Source organism: Rhineura floridana, chromosome 5, assembly GCF_030035675.1.
Source record: "Rhineura floridana isolate rRhiFlo1 chromosome 5, rRhiFlo1.hap2, whole genome shotgun sequence".
NCBI lineage: Eukaryota > Metazoa > Chordata > Lepidosauria > Squamata > Rhineuridae > Rhineura > Rhineura floridana.
In genome coordinates this window covers 51,243,255-51,262,117 of record NC_084484.1, presented here as the reverse complement: position 1 = coordinate 51,262,117, position 18,863 = coordinate 51,243,255, and the positions used below count along the sequence as shown (strand labels likewise).

General features: G+C 42.7%; 1 protein-coding gene across 1 annotated transcript in view; it reads left to right on the top strand.

Annotated features, from left to right (window-relative positions):
- TUBGCP3 (tubulin gamma complex component 3) overlaps nt 1-18,863 on the top strand; it is a 99,182-nt gene that overhangs the window by 50,694 nt on the left and 29,625 nt on the right. The window contains exons 15-17 of the mRNA XM_061626651.1: nt 2,763-2,898; nt 4,140-4,208; nt 8,700-8,835. Of these exons, the coding sequence (XP_061482635.1) occupies nt 2,763-2,898; nt 4,140-4,208; nt 8,700-8,835 (341 nt within the window). The remainder of the gene's footprint in view (nt 1-2,762; nt 2,899-4,139; nt 4,209-8,699; nt 8,836-18,863) is intronic.

The following is an 18,863-nucleotide window of genomic DNA, read 5'->3' as shown; positions in this document are numbered from 1 at the left end:
CATTTGTTTCAAATCATTACTGGTTTCTGCTAGTAGTATGGTATCGTCTGCATATCTTAAATTATTGATATTTCTCCCTCCAATTTTCACACCTCCTTCATCTTGGTCCAATCCCGCTTTCCATATGATAAGTTCTTCGTATAGATTCAACACTCTCAAACTCCCTCACCACATTAAGGTGTGCATCCTAGAGGGGGCATTAAATCTATAATGTGTTTTTAAACCCTGTCTGTTCTCAATGGCCAAAATATAATGGCTGCAAACACTATATGAATAGACTTCTCCACCACCTTTGTGTATATGTGTATAAAACAGATCTAATTTATTACTTGAATTCTTTAGCCCTTGACAGTGTTAGCGGCATAGTTGCAACTCTTAAGGGAATATTATAGATTCTGCTCTTTTCTCAAGCTTTTCCTGAGTGATTCTCTCCTTCCGCCCTCCTCTTTCTCTTTGTGCCCTGTCTTATTTTGACTGTGAACCTGTGTGACAAAGAGTTGCCATTATTTTTATGAAAATATAATGCCTTGCAATTTTTCAAGATTTCAGTCTGCAGGCTACTAAGTACACCCAAACCCTGGGGGGAATTGTTGGATACATTTTTGCTGTTTGCAGAGCGGACATTCTGGATTTTTTATGCATTGTGTATGGGCATGGCAGTATGTCTCACAGCTCTGTGTGGCTGACCTCCCATGTATTGGTTGAACCTGCGCATAGTGTGGGCATAGAGGCTTCAGTTGCGCTCTTAAAGTCTATGTGCATACGTTAGTTGATGTTGTGTCACAATTGCACTATCCCACCCACCACCCAGTCACACAGACAACATCCGCTGAGCATATCTAAAGAATAGGAAGTATATATGTTTACGGCAATGGCCGTACTACCATTTACCAGGCTAGAGTCGATGAAGGGCAGGGCTCAAGATGACCGGAGGGTATAAGTTTTTGTCTGTGCAGCACCACTTGTAGGAGAGGTAAGGTATAGTGCTATTTGTTTTGGAAAAACAATACAGAGAGTGATATAATGTTTTTAATGATAAAAAATATTAGATTTGGTACTATGCATTCCTGTTTAAAACCCAACATTTAGCTTTTAGTTCTCTTTGTCTCATTCAGGCTATAGGCTAAGGATAATCTAACAGTACTAGGGATCAAAACTCAGAAATTCAGATTTACATTGGCTCTTACTGTTTAGCTGTTGCTACCACTGAATAATATTTTGATCAACAGAAGCTGAAGACTGCCCTTTGATGAATGTATCAGAATATATTTATCCTCAATGTGCACTTAAATCTACAGCTTTTAAACTCAGATTCCTTACTTGACTTCAGCCCCCACATTGGCCTCCCTTGGTGCCAGTATTTTTTAAGAGCATCTTGGGCTTTCCCTTAGGTTGGAGTTTTAAGAGTATAAAGGCAGGCTTCCTACTTGTCGCATTCCTTTCCCTTCCATATTGCTGATTTTTCATTACAAAAGATTCCATTTACTTGCCAGACATCAAAGAGATGTCTGTTTGTCTAAGAACTGAATTGATGTAACATCTCTACGCTAAAGTGCAGCTGCATAATGATGAGACATGGAATCTGTACAACACTTTGGTGCGTCAAGCAGTGAAGAGGCATGTTTTAGTGGAAAGAAATACCTTTTGACATAGAATTTTTAATTTGCTGTTTGAAGTTTATTGAGAATATTAGCTTAGACCCTCTATTTTCTAATGCAAAAACACAGTTGTCTAGTCTTTATTAATAGAATTTAAACTGAAACACCCAAGTTACTTCTTAGAATTTGGAGAGATTCTGCTTTCACTGTCTTTTCTTTTTTTAAAAAAAAGCTTTTAGAACTTAGGGTTGCTGAGAAATTCTTGAAATTGTGACGGCAGCTTTTGGTCTAAACAGTGATTGTTTCTCAAATATGCAGGGAAATGTAACTGTTCTGAAACTAAAGCTAATCTTTTATCAATTCCCTAGTACTTTTCTTCTCCCCTCAGTTGTCAGCATTAGCCAAAAAAGCGGGGGCATTTACACAAAAACCAGCCAGATTTATTATTGCAGGTTCCTTAAAAAGGACAGAAGAAAACTGAAATAAAATGATATTGCTGAAGAAAAAATCATGATGGACTTCAGAATTGCAATACTACTTGTTTGAGTGAGTCATGATGTGGGAACCTGGTGAAGCAGTTCTCCAGGTTACAGTGTTGCTCACGAGCCTAAACACCCACATCTTGTGAGCCTGAAAAACATAGGAGCATAGAACTTCGGAAGCTACCTTATACCAAATCAGACCATCTAGCTCAGTATGATCTACACTGACTGGCAGCAGCTTTCCGGGGTTTCAGACAGGGGACATTCCCAGCCGTACCTGGTGCTGGGGCTTGAACCTGGGACCTTCTACATACATGGCAGATGCTCTACCACTGAGCTATGACCATTCCCCTAAAAGCTGTGTGAATTGACCCTATTGTAGAAAAGGGCTATCGCTAAGGGGTGTGGCATAGCTGAAGTGTCGTTGCTGGTCCTTGGCTCTGAGGTCTCATGAGCACAGGTATCTGCAGGGTTATTTTTGTGTGTGGAAATCCACAACTTTAATTCTTGTAATTACACACAAAACATTTGATAGCACATTGCTTGGGAAGTATAATCTATTCACTATTGTGTGGGCTGAAAATATATTGCATTGTCCATTGCCACTTGCAGCTAGATGACAACTGGTCTATTATGTAAATTGTGTATCTGTCCTTTCATTTATCTTCTCTTATTATTTTAGGCCAGAGCTTGCAAGACCAGCTACCACTTTATATCAGCATAATCTGACAGGAATCCTGGAAACAGCTGTCAGGGCAACAAATGCACAGTTTGATAACCCAGAGATCCTCAAACGCTTGGATGTCAGACTTTTGGAGGTGCTTTTTGAGCCATTTTAATGTCTTATGAGAATGTTTGTTTTAATTTTTTTTAAGTAGCTAAAATGAACTTGATCAGTATCAGAAAATTGGATTGTCTTTTGCACGTGGAATCTTTTTTTATTTTTATTCTGCCAATGTAGTTCCTAATTGTCACTTCTCTGAAAATGAGTTCTGGTTACTGATTTTGTTTGTTTATTGCATTTGTATGCTGTTCTATAACCCAAGGTTCTCTGAGCAGTTTACAATGGTTAAAGTTTACTTAGTTATAGATAGCTGTAAGTGTAATCTATGTGTGATAATAAAAATTAAGGCTACAATCCAATTTTATTTATTTATATAAAGCATTGCTATCCTGCTCTTCAGCCAAAAAATGTTCCCAGAGCAGCTAATAAATGTCAGTATCATTTACTCTTTAGATGTCCCTATCCTCCGGCTTACAAACGTAAAGACATGACACAAAAGGGAAAGGATTTGGGAGGGAAGGAGGAACAAAGCAAACTCGGGCACTATTTCTTAATTGCAGAGTTTTTGAAATGATTGTCTGGAATGGAAGGATTTCAAGGAGAGGAGGAACCAAGTGTTGCTTGTTTGTCAGTGGAACGTATGGAGAGGCCCTGTAGTCCCATCTCTGTTCCTTTCCTGGGACCTGATGGAATAGCTACTGACGGTTGAGGAAGGAGCCTGATGGAGGTGCGCTTTCAGTAAAGCTGAAGGAGAGGCTCTTCACTCCCATCTCTTTCCCTTTCCTGTAGCCTGGTGGAATAGCTGCTGATCCCTATAGGTTCAGCATACTTAAACCCACTTATTTCAATTATCTTAAGTGTGCTTAATTCTGGATTGAAGCCTAAAGTTGTAGCTCCACTGAATTTATTCTGATGCAATCCATTTAAGGTTCTGTTAAGTTGCTGTACTATCCAACCAAGTATTTAGGGAGGGTACAACCCTCTCAGGCTGATGTGTGCCTCTCCCTGCTTATCTGAACATACCATGGCCATAACCAGAAAAAGCGTGCTTCTACAGGATATCCCTTCCCCTGTATGCTGATAAATGTGTATCTCCCAGTTTGAGACTTGCATTCTATGCCCAATAAGAAGGTATGATGGGCCTTCCTACCACCCACTTTGGGGCGAGTAAAGTAAAACAGGGTTATTCCTAATTGCTGGATTATAATTATCCTTTCAAAAACAGCTAAATAACAGTGTATACAATTTGAGTAAATGAGAATACTTTTTTTTAAGGTGTCACCTGGCGATACGGGTTGGGATGTTTTCAGCTTAGACTATCATGTTGATGGACCAATTGCAACGGTAAGGATATTTCAGTTTATCGATTTCCACCCCTCCCCCCAAACCACCCACTTAGTTCACAAAATACTTTGTTATTAAAATAGCCTTTGTACTTTTAGCAGTGCATGATTAAAGAGACTGCTTGGTAGCTTGGATGTACCCATTGTATTAAGAGTACAGCCAAACTCTCAATTTTCCTAAATTATTAATGAGTGTTAAAATGCTACATTTTAAGACTTTCATTATTTGAAATAAATAATTCATTTGTTCTGTCGGAGATTTTAGAAAGTACTTAATAAATGGATTTTCATTTTCATCCATTATTCTGAAACTGTAGCAACTAATTTGGGATAATTTGCAAGAGCTGTAAAATGTATTTTAGGGGAACCTATTTCTGCTCTTTAAATAAAATCTGATATGTAGTATTCATTAAAACAGATGAGAAAATAGCAGCACCATTGTTCGAGATGCTTTTACTATACGTAAAGAATAGCAGTGCTTTCTGAACAAGGTGTCAAAAGTGAGAGTTTGACCAGCAAGGTTTGCTATGTATAGTTTAGTGAAAGGAAGATAATATCTCGATTTCCTAATTGGTTAATCCATTTTTTCATGTTCTGATTTCCCCCAGTAAATTGTAAGTAGTCGCAGAGCTGTGTAACTTGTTTCTTTATATTTATTCTCTGTAGGATATTATTAACCATTTGATACCTTCTTTTTTTAAAAAAAAGTAACCCTTTTCGGTAAAGAAGGAAAATGTGGGGAAAGGCATTTCTAACATTAGAACTGTTATGTAAAATAACATACTTTTAACACAACTGTGTAAATAGTAGAATTTAAATCAGCAGAATGAGCTGATGTGGCCTTATGGTTTGAATTTTGGACATTTCTGTAATAGACTGACGGAGTGGTCTTGGGCAAATTACACTCTTGGCCTCAGTTCCCCATCTATAAAACAACTTCTCAGGATTGTTAGAAGGTTGAATGAGATTTCAAAAATTTGCCCCAAGCCTTGTTTGTGTGTGTGTTATGTGCCTTCAGGTTGATTACGACTTAAGGCAACCCTATGAATCAGCGACCTCCGATAGCATTTGTTATTAACCACCCTGTTCAGATCTTGCCAGCGTTGTTGTCTTTTCTAGTGAAGCATGTCTTCTCATTATGTGTCCAAAGTATGATAACCTCAGTTTCATCATTTCAGCTTCTAGTGATAGTTCTAGTTTAGTTTGTTCTAACATCAAATTCCCCTGTTGATTATTCTACATCCATACTTTTGGTTTAAATTTCCCTTTAATTTCTCTAATCTTTTGGCTGTTGTTCTACCTTAAGAAGAGCCTGCTGGATCAGGCCAGTGGCCCATCTAGTCCAGCATCCTGTTCTCACAGTGGCCAACCAGGTGCCTGGGGGTACCTTTTTTATTATCCTCTTCTATTTCTAAACAATAACTATTGTAATAGTTCTTTCTCCCTACGCACTAGTTGCTGTATTATTGCATTTAGGGTTCTAATTGTGTTTCTATCTCCTTTAGCTTTCTTTCTCTCTTTAACCATTTTAAAAATTCATCAGTCATCCATTGAGGTCTTTCTCTCTTTTTAACTAGAGGTATTGTCTTTTTGTATTCTTCCTTGATGATGTCTCTGACTTCAATCCATAGTTCTTCTGGTTCTCTATCGACTATGTTCTCTATCAACTCCTAAAGGAGCAGGTCCGTAGTTTGGGGGTCTTATTTGATCCGCTCCTGTCACTGGAGGCTCAAGTAGCCTCGGTGGCACGGAATGCGTTCTACCAGCTTCGGCTGGTAGCCCAACTACGACTCTATCTGGATAGGGAGAACCTTGCCACAGTTATCCATGCTCTGGTAACCTCTAGATTGGACTACTGTAATGCACTCTACGTAGGGTTACCTCTGAAGACGGTTCGGAAACTTCAGCTGGTGCAGAATGCTGCGGCCAGAGTTCTTACTGGGACAAAAAAATTTGATCATATAACACCTGTCCTGGCCCAGCTGCACTGGCTACCAATATGTTTCCGGGCCAGATTCAAAGTGTTGGTTCTTACCTATAAAGCCCTTAACGGCATCGGACCGCAATACCTGGCAGAACGCCTCTCCCGCTATGTACCTACCCGGTCGCTGCGCTCGACGTCGAAGGCCCTTCTCCGTGTCCCAACGCATAGGGAGGCACGGAGAACGATAACTAGAGCTAGGGCCTTCTCAGTGGTGGCCCCCGAACTATGGAACGCCCTCCCTGATGAGATACGCCTGGCGCCTTCTTTGTTATCTTTTCGGCGCCAGGTAAAGACCTACCTCTTCACCCAGGCATTTTAAAAATTTTAAAATTTGAATTTTAAAATTGAAAAATTTTAATTATGTTTTATTGTGTATTGTATTTACATCCACTTGTATTTTAACCTGTTTTATTATGCTGTACACCGCCCTGGGAGCTTATTGCTATAGGGCGGTCTAAAAATGTAATAAAATAAATAAATAAATAAATAAATAAATAAATAAATAAATAAATGTTTAAAGCCTCAAATCTGTTCTTTATTTGATCATATTATTCTTCTGGGATGTTATTTAAATTGTATTTTGGCATTATGATTACTTTGTTGTTCTTCTTTAGCTTTACTCTGATTTTTGATATTACCAGTTCATGATCTGTACCGCAGTCTGCTCCTGGTCTTGTTTTCGCAGAAAATATGTAACTTCTCCATCTTCTGCTACCAATTATATAATCAATTTGATTCCAATATTGACCATTTGGATATGTCCACGTATACAGTCATCCTTTCGGTTGCTCAAAAAATGTGCTTGCAAGAAACAAATTATTGGCTTCACAGAATCAATGTCTTTCTCCTGCTTCATTTCTCTCTCCTAAGCCCCATTTCCCCACAATTCCTAGTTCTTCTGTGTTCCCTACTTTTGCATTCCAGCCCCAGCACATCTTGTTTTGGTGTGTGATCAATTTCTTCCTGTACTTCTGCATAAAATCTTTCCAGTTCCTCCTCTTCTGTATTTGCCTTGTCTTAATGATACATAAATCTAAATAACATTCTGCTGAAAAAATTCCATGCATTTTTGCTGAGGCCCCAAGGAAATGCAGAAAAATTGGTTTGAACACATAAGAATTTGTCTAGTGGAGATCATAGGGCATGTCCTTGGTGCTGTGGAGCTCCTGGCCTTATCTGTGGAATGAGTTGAAAAGAAATCCAGCAATTCTTGCTTCCTTTTCTAAAACTAATTTGTTGTCCAGTTGATGAGATCTGAAATATGACCCTCATTTTAATGTGTGCTTTCTCTTTAATTTCCTGAGTTTTCAGAGGAAAAAGATATCTTAGATGCAGTGACATTCATGAGGAGTGGTGTTTCATTTCAGAGACTTTAAAGCTTGGCTGTTTTAAGGCATTGAGGATCAAGGCAAAGGAGGATCTAGATGTATTTGAGCTTGATCCTGGCAACTGCATCTCAACCATATGCCATAAAGGCTTCTCCCATCAGTAACTACCCCCGTCTGGTTTTGTTTTTAAGTCTACAATTATTCCTAGACATGTGGTGGCAGCTGACACTAAATGTCGTGGGTGTCTTCCTCATCCCATCCAGTTAGAACTGGGCCTGGGCTTATCATACAATGGCTGTCCTTTGAGAATCTAAGGATGGTTGCACAAAGAATCTTTGATCCCTTCATGTACCCATGGTCTGTGTGTTCATTAAAGGTTTGTACAGGCCCTGTGCACATAGACCCTAACATATATAGGCTCAGTTTGGTTGAGATAACGTGAATGGAAGCATTTATTTATTGAATTTTACTTTTATATCCCAGCTTTCTTCCAAGGAGCTCAAGGTGGTGTACATAGTTCACCCCCTCCTGATCTCGTCCTCACAGCAACCCTGTGAGATAGGTTAGCTTGAGAGACTGTGACTGGCCTAAGGTACTCACAAGTCCTATTCCAATGCTGGCTCTGGATGCTGCAGAGATAGTTGAACTAGTGATATTAGATATTGAACCTGGGACTTACACGTGCAAAGCATTATCTCGATCACTGTCCTGTCACAGAGGCTCATGGAGAAGCTCTTGTAAATTAGTATAGACTTCCCATTAATTCTGGACTGGAGCATGCTTAAACCTTATTTATTTATATATAAAAATATTTATATGTTGTCCTATGACAAGACATCAGGGCGGTGTACAGCAGCATAAAAATATTTAATAATGATACAGAACAATAATTAAAATGACTGGCTACTCAAGAAAATTTTAAACTGCATAGGCCTGTCAGCATGAAAAGTCTTTTAAGAGATGTCTGAAAGTCAAAAGCAAGGATGCCTGCCAAATCTCTGCTGGAAGTGGTGACACTAAATGCCTGACTTCCCGTTGAGGCCAGTCAGGCCTATCTTAACTCAATCTTAAGCTTCAGTTGGTTGTTCTGTCTATCTAACAGAAACACGTGAGGCAATGCAAGCAACAGTATTAAAGGTAATGACTGTATGTTAAGTCTCTCTGTTCCTCTTATTTGCAGGTATTTACACGGGAGTGCATGAGCCACTATCTGAGGGTGTTCAACTTCCTGTGGAGGGCAAAACGGATGGAATATATTCTCACAGATATATGGAAAGGACATATGTGCAATGCAAAGCTTCTTAAAAATATGCCAGGTAAGGGAGTAACCCCATTAAGGCATCATTACAGAAACAATTGTTTTCAGACCAAATCTCTGTATAGATTACAGGCATACTCCGCTTTAACATACGCAATGGGACCGGAGCGTGTATGTAAAGTGAAAATGTACTTAAAGTGAAGCAATTATCTATGCATGTACTGCACTGCAATCGCCACTAGATGGCAGCGGCGTCATGCCATTAAGTGTCCGTAATTGCGAAGCACGCATACTTTAAGCAGGGTATGGTGGCGTATGGAGCATGTACGTTATCGCGAGGCGACATTAAGTGAAGCGATGTTAAGCGGGTTATGCCTGTATTTTGTATGCTAGAGAAACATTTTGCTACTATTGATGTTCTAATACAGTGTATTAGAACAGATCAAGTCCAGCTTGATGTAGCAAATCAAGTCCAGTTCCCAGGCAGCTCATAAAAGGGAATAGGACTCAATGAAGAAGAAACTCCTAGAATACGTGTATGTTGGGAGTTCAGACAAAATTTGCAGTTCTGCTATTTGGTTACATACAGGTGAATGGTCCTTGAAATAAACCCTTTCACGTTTATATACAGAATAAATGCTGTAGGAGTAACCTAAATCACTACTTCAGTAATAGTATTATACATTGATTTCTCTTCACACTCCTTTTTTCTTGGAGAATAGTGTTCTCTTGCCAGAGGCATATTTTTGGAAATTGCAATATATAGTTTGTGTAGCTAACTGAAGCTGACAGGGGAGTGGATGGTGTTCTCCTTTTCTTGCACTCGAAGTCTAAGGCCAAAGGGAAGAGAGAGACCAGTTCTGTTAGTCAGGACTGCTTAAACCACTGCCTGTTTCTCCAGGTCAGTAAGGCTGGACCTTGGCCCTGTGATGAGAGCTATAGCTTCAGAAATGAAGCCTCTCGGACTGGGAACTTCTTGGCTCTCAGCCAGGCTCTGATCCACACAGATGTTTCAGTACACTTCCCCCTCCTTCCAGGTAGCCTCATGGGCAACTACTTCAGTATTTCGATAGTGGCAGTTCTGAAGCTCCTGCCTGGCTCACTGTCTCTTCTGTGCTTGTGGCCCTAGGGGAGGCTTGAGAGCTGGCCAGGTAGGACCTCCAGGCCTGGGGCAGGATGGCTAGATCCAATGTTTCCTCAGGGTGACCGACAATGTGGAAATCTGCTGGAGGGTCCAGCTCCTTCCAGGTTTGAGGTCTGAGCAGGGCTGAACTCTGATGGCCACCTCACTTTTGTTTTTGTTTGTATCAACATCAAGCTCCACTCTCCTCTGTTTAAGGCTCTCCCCTACTCTGACAGAGGCTTTTCTTTGTACTCTTTTCGCTGTACTCATGGGCATCTCTATTGGGCTCCTTCTCTGAAAGAACCTGTTTGTTCTGCCCTCTTGATATGGATGGGAGGAACTGCACAGCTTGCTATGTGGGGTGGGAGGAATGGGCCATTGCCTCTTTTCTTCCTCCCCCTGGTTGTGTCCTTTTATGGGGTACTGTACTGCTTTGTGGTCTCTGGCACTTCTCCTGTGCAATCCATCTGCGTTCCTTCCCCCAAAGCAGAGGACAAGGCTTTCAGTGGTTTCACTCCCCCCTCTCCTGCCCTTTGAGCAGGGAAATTAGGTCTGCAGCCTCTCACTGTCTTTCTGGGATCGGGAAGGATCATATAGCCCAGGTTCCACACCACCGCATGTTTACCTATAATAACCTCTTATAGTATTTGAGGAGTTCTCTGCTGCCATTTTGGGGAAACATGGTGTTAGATCTGGGCTCCAGAAACTGGTATACTGGCCAAATAAATGCTGTGAGCACTCTAAGAGAAGGTATAGTTTGAGACTATTTTTGCGGTTTAAAAGGCTTGCTTTTCTTTTAAAGGAAAGCTGAGGTGCTATAGTACCACATACAGTATCTCATTTCATACTGGAGTAATTTGATCATGGAACTGTGGAATGCATAGAGCTCTGCTGCTCATGCCTAAAAGACCATTAAAAGTAATGGGACATATGTGCATCTTTACAGTAATGGTTTGGGGTTTTTGGGTTTTGATAAGGGGTTCAGTTGTGTTCCCTTTCCTGCCTCCAATTTTTTAATTTTTTCTTTTAAATACTTTTAAAACTTGCAACATATCTTTTTTTCTCTTATGGGTTGATTATAGCAAAACCTTTCAGTCTTCCCTGATAGGTTTTGCTTTCTAGAGCCTTCTTCGTTTTTCTTGTCCTCAAAATCTTTTTATCTATACTTTTCATGAACAATGGATATGGCATTCCTATTGCTCAGCAAAGAAGTACTATTTCTTCCCTCATCTCAGAAGAGATGCTTCTGTTGCCACAATGTATAATGTGTTGGTCTTCTGCCCCACTTCATTACTTTGAAGACTTGTGCTAGAGAGACAGAGAACCCCATTCTAGTTTGTAAAGTTATTAAAGTCCTCTTCAGTTGTTCTCCCTCACATGATCTCAGTTGCATGAGGGAGGAGAGTGGGGCCATGCTCACAGGTCCCACTCCCTCTGTTGAATCCCTATTACCCTGTGTGATTAGAATTCTAATCTAAGCCATAGAGCAGGCTTCCTGCTTCAGATCTTCTCCCTCCAATGTGTGGAAGGCAGTGAGTCCAGGCGAAGGGGATGTGACGAGGGTGTGAGGGAAGTGTAAGCTTGTTTCCCTTCTGCTTCAAATCTTGGTGGGGCTGCTTGTACAGGCTGACCACATTAAAATAACTTGAAACCATGGTTTAGTGCTATGTGAATGAGCCTAGATTCCCGGGGCGATGTGCTCCCCCTGCTTCTTCCTGTGTGGCTGAGAAGAGTTTAGAAGCTTTTGCTTTTCATTCTAGACTTCTTGTTTTGTCCAAACTGAAAATTGTTGTTAACTCAAACTATGGTTAGTTTAAAAAAAAAAAGCTGGCTTGTTAAAACTAATCATAGTTAATGTTAGCCACAATTCCTGTTCAGATGAAACAACAAACTTCACTTACTTAAAAGCAGAAACAAAAACTTCTGCACTACTCCTGACTGCTACGTGGGAGCTGGAGAGGGAAGAGACAATATGCGAGCCTGTGATGAGGCTATGTAACGCTAAAGCATTTTATCTGAATGTAGCTATCATATTTAATAGAGGTGTGCACTGACTACAAAATTTGGTTCGGTCCCTGATTTGGTGCTTCTGAAAACAGTTTGCCTTGGTCTGAGACACTTTGGAGACTGCCTAATTCAGCTCAGTCTGTCCAAGTCCACTTCATCTCAACCCCCTCCTCCCTGCCCACCTCCCAAAGTTGCTATTGGGCAATTTAAAAATTATTATAATGTTCTTTCCTGTTGACAAAAGTAAATGAAATTTGCAGGCATGGTTGCCCCTCCAGAGTGGATAAATACTGCCAACTATAGGCAGATAGGTCCTGACCCTTTTGTGCTGGGCACTTTTAATATTTTTTTTTAAAGGAAGCATCTATAACTTTTTTATTTCTTAACAGAACTTGGTGATATTTGCAGTCATGGACGTGCCTTCTGTGACTTGCCAAATTTGAGAAAGATAGCTTGCAGTGGTTTTCCTGCAAGGGCAGCTTTTACAGTTTTGGGGTGGGTCAAAAAGGAATCACTTAATTTCCAGAGCTTGGAAAAGTTACTTTTTTGAACTACAACTCTCATGAGCCCCAGCCAGCATGGCCACTGGATTGGGCTGATGGGAGTTGTAGTTCAAAAAAGTAAATTTTCCAAGCTCTGTTAATTTCTCACGTTTTGTGGGCCATTGATCTTAAAATTGCAGATATGCCATGTTGCATATAAATAGGCCAGGGGCTTTTGTGCTAGGCACATATAAAGCTGATTGTTCCTTGTAAACCGCTTAGAGGTCTTTAGTCAAGTAAGGAATATATAAATTTGGCTAAAATAAATAAAGCAGTGGTGGTGGTGGAAGAATTAAATGAGATTTACTTTTGGGGTAAAATGTTTCCCTATGATTATACGCTTGATCTGTTGATCACAACAGAGCTCTCCCTCCACTCTCTCTCCACTCTAGCATTTGCTACCCCTCCCCCCATCATTTGTTGTGTTGATTTATTTTAAGATGTGCCTGGGAAAACATACTTTGGACCTGGTACGGGGATTTTCGGGGCCCCCAATTAATGTAGTGACGGGTAATGGGAGGTATGGTGTTGGGAGGAGAACGTGCCAGGTAAGGGGAACTCGTCCCAGACAAGTTGTGTCTGTGCCTTGTTCCGGTTCTCCTCATATCCACAGGACTGTTGGTTGTACTGTCAGCCAGCTCTCGGATCTCCAGGATCTGGAGTGGGTGAGCAGGGAGGAGTTGCTCTTTCCCAGCTGTGCCCACCTGGGTATTCAGTGCAGTACTGTGGTAGATCTGAGGGCCGGGGAGGTGGGGTTGCTGTGGTCTATAGGAGTTCTTTCTCTCTCACCAAGCACCCTGTCCAGATGGCGACTGGTCTGGAATGTCTTCATATTGTGCTGGGCCAAGGAGACAGACTGGGAATACTGTTGGTGTACCGCCCACCTTGCTGCCCAACAGCTTCCCTAGCTGAGCTGACAGAGATAGTCTCGGAGGTATTGTTGAGGTCCCCCAGACTTGTAATACTGGGGGATTTCAACATTCATGCCGAGACTGTCTTGTTTGGGGCGGCTCAGGACTTCATGGCCTCCATGACAACCATGGGGCTGTCTCAAATTGTTACTGGCCCGACGCATATATCAGGACATACTCTTGATTTGATCTTCGCCATGGAGATGGTGATCTGAGGGTGGGGTATTTTTCATCTACTCCATTGTCATGGACAGATCACCGCTTGTTGAGTTTTAGACTCACAACAGCCTTTTCCCTCCGCAGAGGTGGGGGACCTATTAAGTTGGTCTGCTCCCGGAGGCTTATGGATCCTGTAGTTTTCCAGAGGGCTCTGGGGTTTTTTCCGGCTGATAGTACTGGCGCGCCTGTCGAAGCCCTGGTTGATCTGTGGAATACGGAGATGACTCGGGCCATTGACATGATCGCTCCCGCGCGCCCCCTTCGGTGCAGAACTCATACAGCACCGTGGTATACCCCGGAGCTGAGAGTGATGAAGCAAGAGAGAAGGAGGCTAGAGTGCAGGTGGAGGCGTACTCCTGACGGATGTAGTCATTCTTTGGTAAGTGCTTCCACTAAGTTGTATGTAAAAGCAGTCAGGGCGGCAAAAAAGTCTTATTTTGCTGCCACTATTAGATCATCTCTTTGCCACCCAGCGGAGCTATTTAAGGTGGTACGAGGGCTTTTACATTCTGGCCCTCCTGATACTAAGGAAACATCGGAAGCCCGTTGCAACGAATTTGCGGAGCACTTCCAAGAAAAGATTGAATGCATCCGTCGGGACTTGGACTCTGATATTATGACAGTTGAATCCATTGAGGTGTCCAGAGCGCGGCCTTGTCCTTTATTATTGGATGAGTTTCAGTTGGTGCAGCTCGAGGAAGTGGACAAGGTACTTGGAATGGTGTGGGCGACCACGTCTGCTCTGGACCCTTGCCCATCTTGGCTGGTGAAGGCTGGCAGGGCTGTAACCACTGGCTGGGCCAAAGAGGTGATAAATGCCTCCTTGAGAGAGGGAGTAGTCCCTGGTAGTCTCAAGGAGGCAGTAGTGAGACCTCTTTTAAAGAAACCTTCTTTGGACCCAGATGTTTTGAACAACTATAGACCGGTGGCAAATGTCCCTTTTTTGGGCAAGGTTTTGGAGCGGGTCGTCGCCATCCAGCTTCAGGCGCTTTTGGATGAAACCGATTATCTGGATCCGTTTCAATCCGGTTTTAGGTCCGGTTTTGGCACTGAAACAGCCTTGGTCGCCCTGTATGATGACCTCTGTCAGGAGAGGGACAGGGGGAGTGTGACCCTGTTGATTCTCCTTGATCTCTCAGCGGCGTTTGATACCATCGACCATGGTATCCTTCTGGGGAGGCTCGCGGAGTTGGGAGTTGGGGGCACTGCTTGGCAGTGGCTCTGCTCTTACTTAGCGGATCGTCGCCAGAAGGTAGTGCTTGGGGAACATTGCTCGATACCCTGGACTCTCCATTGTGGAGTCCCTCAGGGATCGGTTTTGTCCCCCATGCTTTTTAACATCTACATGCAGCCTCTGGGTGCGGTCATCAGGAGTTTTGGAGTGCGGTGCCATCAGTACGCTGATGACACGCAGCTCTACTTCTCCTTTTCACCTTCTTCAGGTGAGGCTGTCGATGTACTAAACCGTTGCCTGACCGCGATAATGGACTGGATGAGAGCTAATAAACTGAAACTCAATCCAGACAAGACCGAGACGCTGTTGGTGAACTCATTTTCTGCCCAGATGGTGGATGCCCGACCTGTTCTAGATGGGGTTACACTCCCCTTGAAGGAACAGGTTCGTAGCTTGGGTGTCCTTTTTGACCCTTCCTTGTCACTTGAGGCTCAAGTGGCCTCGGTGGCACGGAATGCGTTTTACCATCTTCGCTTAGTCGCCCAACTACGCCCCTATCTGGACAGTGACGATTTCGCTTCAGTTGTTCACACTCTGGTAACCTCTAGATTGGATTACTGTAATGCGCTCTATGTAGGGCTCCCCTTGAAGACAGTTCGGAAACTACAGCTGGTGCAAAACGCGGCAGCCAGGCTGCTGACGAGGACCAATCGGTCCGCGCATATAACACCTGTCCTGGCCCGTTTGCACTGGCTACCTATTTGTTTCCGAGCCAGATTCAAGGTGTTGGTTTTGACCTATAAAGCCTTACACAGTGTGGGACCGCAGTACCTTGTGGAACGCCTCTCCTGCTATGAACCTACCCGTTCAGTATCTAAGGCCCTCCTCTGGGTACCAACTCATCAAGATGCCCGGAGGATTACTACTAGATCTAGGGCCTTTTCTGTGGTGGCCCCTGAATTGTGGAACAGCTTACCAGAGGAGATACGCCTGGCGCCTACGGTATTTTCTTTTAGGCGCCAGGTTAAGACCTGGCTATACTCCCAGGCATTTTAATATTTAATGTTAATGTTTAATGTTAATTGTTCATCTTAATGTTTTAAATTTTCTTGTTATTTGAAATGGATTTTATTGTAACATTATATTTTAACTTTTGTTTTGTACACCGCCCAGAGAGCTACTTGCTATGGGCAGTTTAAAAATGAAATGAAATAAAATAAATGAAATTCCACCCTGGCTTCATTCCTTATTTGGTAAGCTTAGAAATACTACTTTTGCTTTTAGCAGACATGTGTCTGCAGGATTTTGTTGATGTCTGGATTGCCAAGGTACCACAAAGCACTTCAGGGATCTGCACTTCAGCTTATGCTGCCTCATACAGATTCTGCTTAGCCTTTGATAACCCTACAATTCCCCTGAGGCATCCTGTTTCAGCTCAAGATTTGGGATGCATCCAAACCCAATGCATACCTGTAATGTTTGTTATGTGGACACACACAGCATTATGTAGAAAGCATAATGTTTATGTAGCAAACACCCATCCTATGTATCCTATAGGTGTATGCAGTAGGCAGCCAGGAATCAGATTGATCAGGATTCCCCTACGTATATGTGGTGATGTTGGAAGACATATGCTTCCCTTCATGTAATGTTGAAATGGCCCTTGAACATTTAGTTGGGTATTGAGACAAGCAAACTGTGACCCTTATACAGTAATGCCTCAGTTAACAAAACAGATGTGTTCCTGGACATTACTACTTTGACATAAACTTTGGTATCAGAGATAGGAATAACATGGAAGGAATAAGGATAAGTTCCTACACCACAAAAAAGAAGAGCAGTTCAACATGTTTCAGCAAAGTTTTTATTCAAAACTTAACTTAATAAAACTTAACGATAAGAAATAAAACTTGACATTCAAGCAGGCAACTGCCACTCACACCACCCCATGCATGCTGTCTCTCTTTCTCTGCCATTCTCCCCTACACTCAAGCAGGCAGCCACCACCCCATCATCCCATGCGCACCCTCTTTATGCCATCCTCCCCTACACTTGAGCAGAGACAAAGCTGTTTTGAATTGGCAAAGGGGAAAATGAGCACATAGTAGCATAACCTCACGTCGCAGCAGCTCTTGGGGTCAGGCAGGAACTGAGAGAGAACTGTACATTGCTTTAAGAAGAATGGCTGACTTCTTAGCTATTTCTCTCTCCCTATTTCTTTGTCTTTCCCTCCTGTGAAGCGTGTGTGTGTGTAAAGCTCAATCAAACTGCAGTCACGTGCAGATGTTTTTTTCCAGCACAGCAGTTGAGGTGCTTTCTCTCTCTCTCTCTCTCTCTCTTTCTCTCTCTCTCTCTCTCTCTCTCTCTCATATGGAGAGAGGGAAACAGAGGCAGAAAGGGGGAGAGGGGTTAGAACATTGTGCTGGGCTGAGTGGGCAGGCAAAGGAAATATTCATCTATTGGAGGAGGAGGAGGAGGATAAATTAACCAGCCTGGTCTGTTTGCTAACCATGGCTGCAACACACCCACCCCATTCCTCTCCCTCCTGCCCTCCTTCTCTCTCTCTGCTACCAGGCAAGGAGGAATCATTGGCTCTGGCTGCTGCAGGCACCTCTTATGCATGGCTGGAACTGTGGTCATTGCTGGGTCACACAGGCGCGTCTGCAGTAAACAGTGCTTCCAGAGCATTGGAAGCACAGTTTACTGCAGAGGCTCCCATGGCATCCAGCAAGGAGCACAATTGCAGCCGCATGTGAGAGAGAGACGCCTGCAGCAGCTGCCACAATCCAGCAGTCAAGGAGCCACTTTCTGACCATGTCAGAGTGTGTGCCCCCCCCATGCAAAAAAAACCCCTCTGTTGAAAGGAGCTTCGTTCCTGGATGATTCGTTAACTGAGGTATTACTGTACTATATAATAGCAATTTGACTTCACTTCCTCCGTAGACTAGTGTAGTGATTATGGCCACACAATCCTATGCATGCTTACTCAGAAGTAAACCCCATTGTGTTCCATGGTGCTTATGTTCTAGTAAGTATGTGTTTAGGATTGTAACCTGTTAAAAAGTTCCCAATTCAAATTTCACCTTGATCATGTGCTCACAGCATGGCTTTAAGAAAACCATGTCACTCAAGGCTGAGCTCTTGCTACTGAGATATATTTTATGTTTAAAATATACTATACCAATCCTAAATATAGTGGTGATGGTGATGTTTATATTGGGCTCTGGTTTTTTTTGCAGTGCCTTATGAGAATGATATGAATCTTCTAGTTCAGTGATTTTCAAAGTCCCCACTGCCACCACTTCAAAAGTGCTGGGGTCTTAGTCTACAAATGAAAGGACATACATAACATATTTAAATAACCATAGTCTTGCCTTTAATTGTTACATTTTTAGGTCAAAATTAGTAGTTTGGACAAATCAGGGACCCTAAGCCAGGGCCTCATTAGCCTGTTCAATAAATCCAGCTCTGGTGGAGTTGGTCTGAATATCCATTGTCAGAAAACATAAATTGTGTGCAGGGCTAAGTACAGATGTTCCCGATTCCCCTGCAGCCTTCACCTGAATGGAGTTTGTGAACCAGTTTGAGAACTGTTGTTCTAGCTTATGGGTCCTCATAAATGAGATTAATGGCCTACATGTAGCCTTGCATGCTCTTCAGTCCACCTTTCCAATGAACTGAGCAGCAAGCCATCCAGTTGTTTACTTATGGCAGTGGTTGGTGGATAGGAAGTTCCATGTTGTCAGGGGCAATAGGACTCTGCTCCTGAATCCCTTCAAATAGAGGCATACCCCGCTTAACGTTGCTTCACTTAACGTCGCCTCGCTATAACATGTTCCATATGCCTGTATTTCTCCAGAAATGCAGCGCAGCAGCAGAGGCTTTAGCGCGTGGGGGTGGAAATAGATGCGATTGCACCACCGCAAATCATCTGGGAGGCGTGATTGCGATCAGCTGGGGCCCGGCAGTGCAGCAGCAGAGGCTTTAGCGTGCAGGGGTGGAAATAGACACAATTGTGCCACCGCAAATCAGCTGGGAGGCACGGCAGCACAGCAGCAGAGGCTTTAGCACGGGGTTTTGAGGCTCCACATGAAGGAGAGGTAAAAAAAG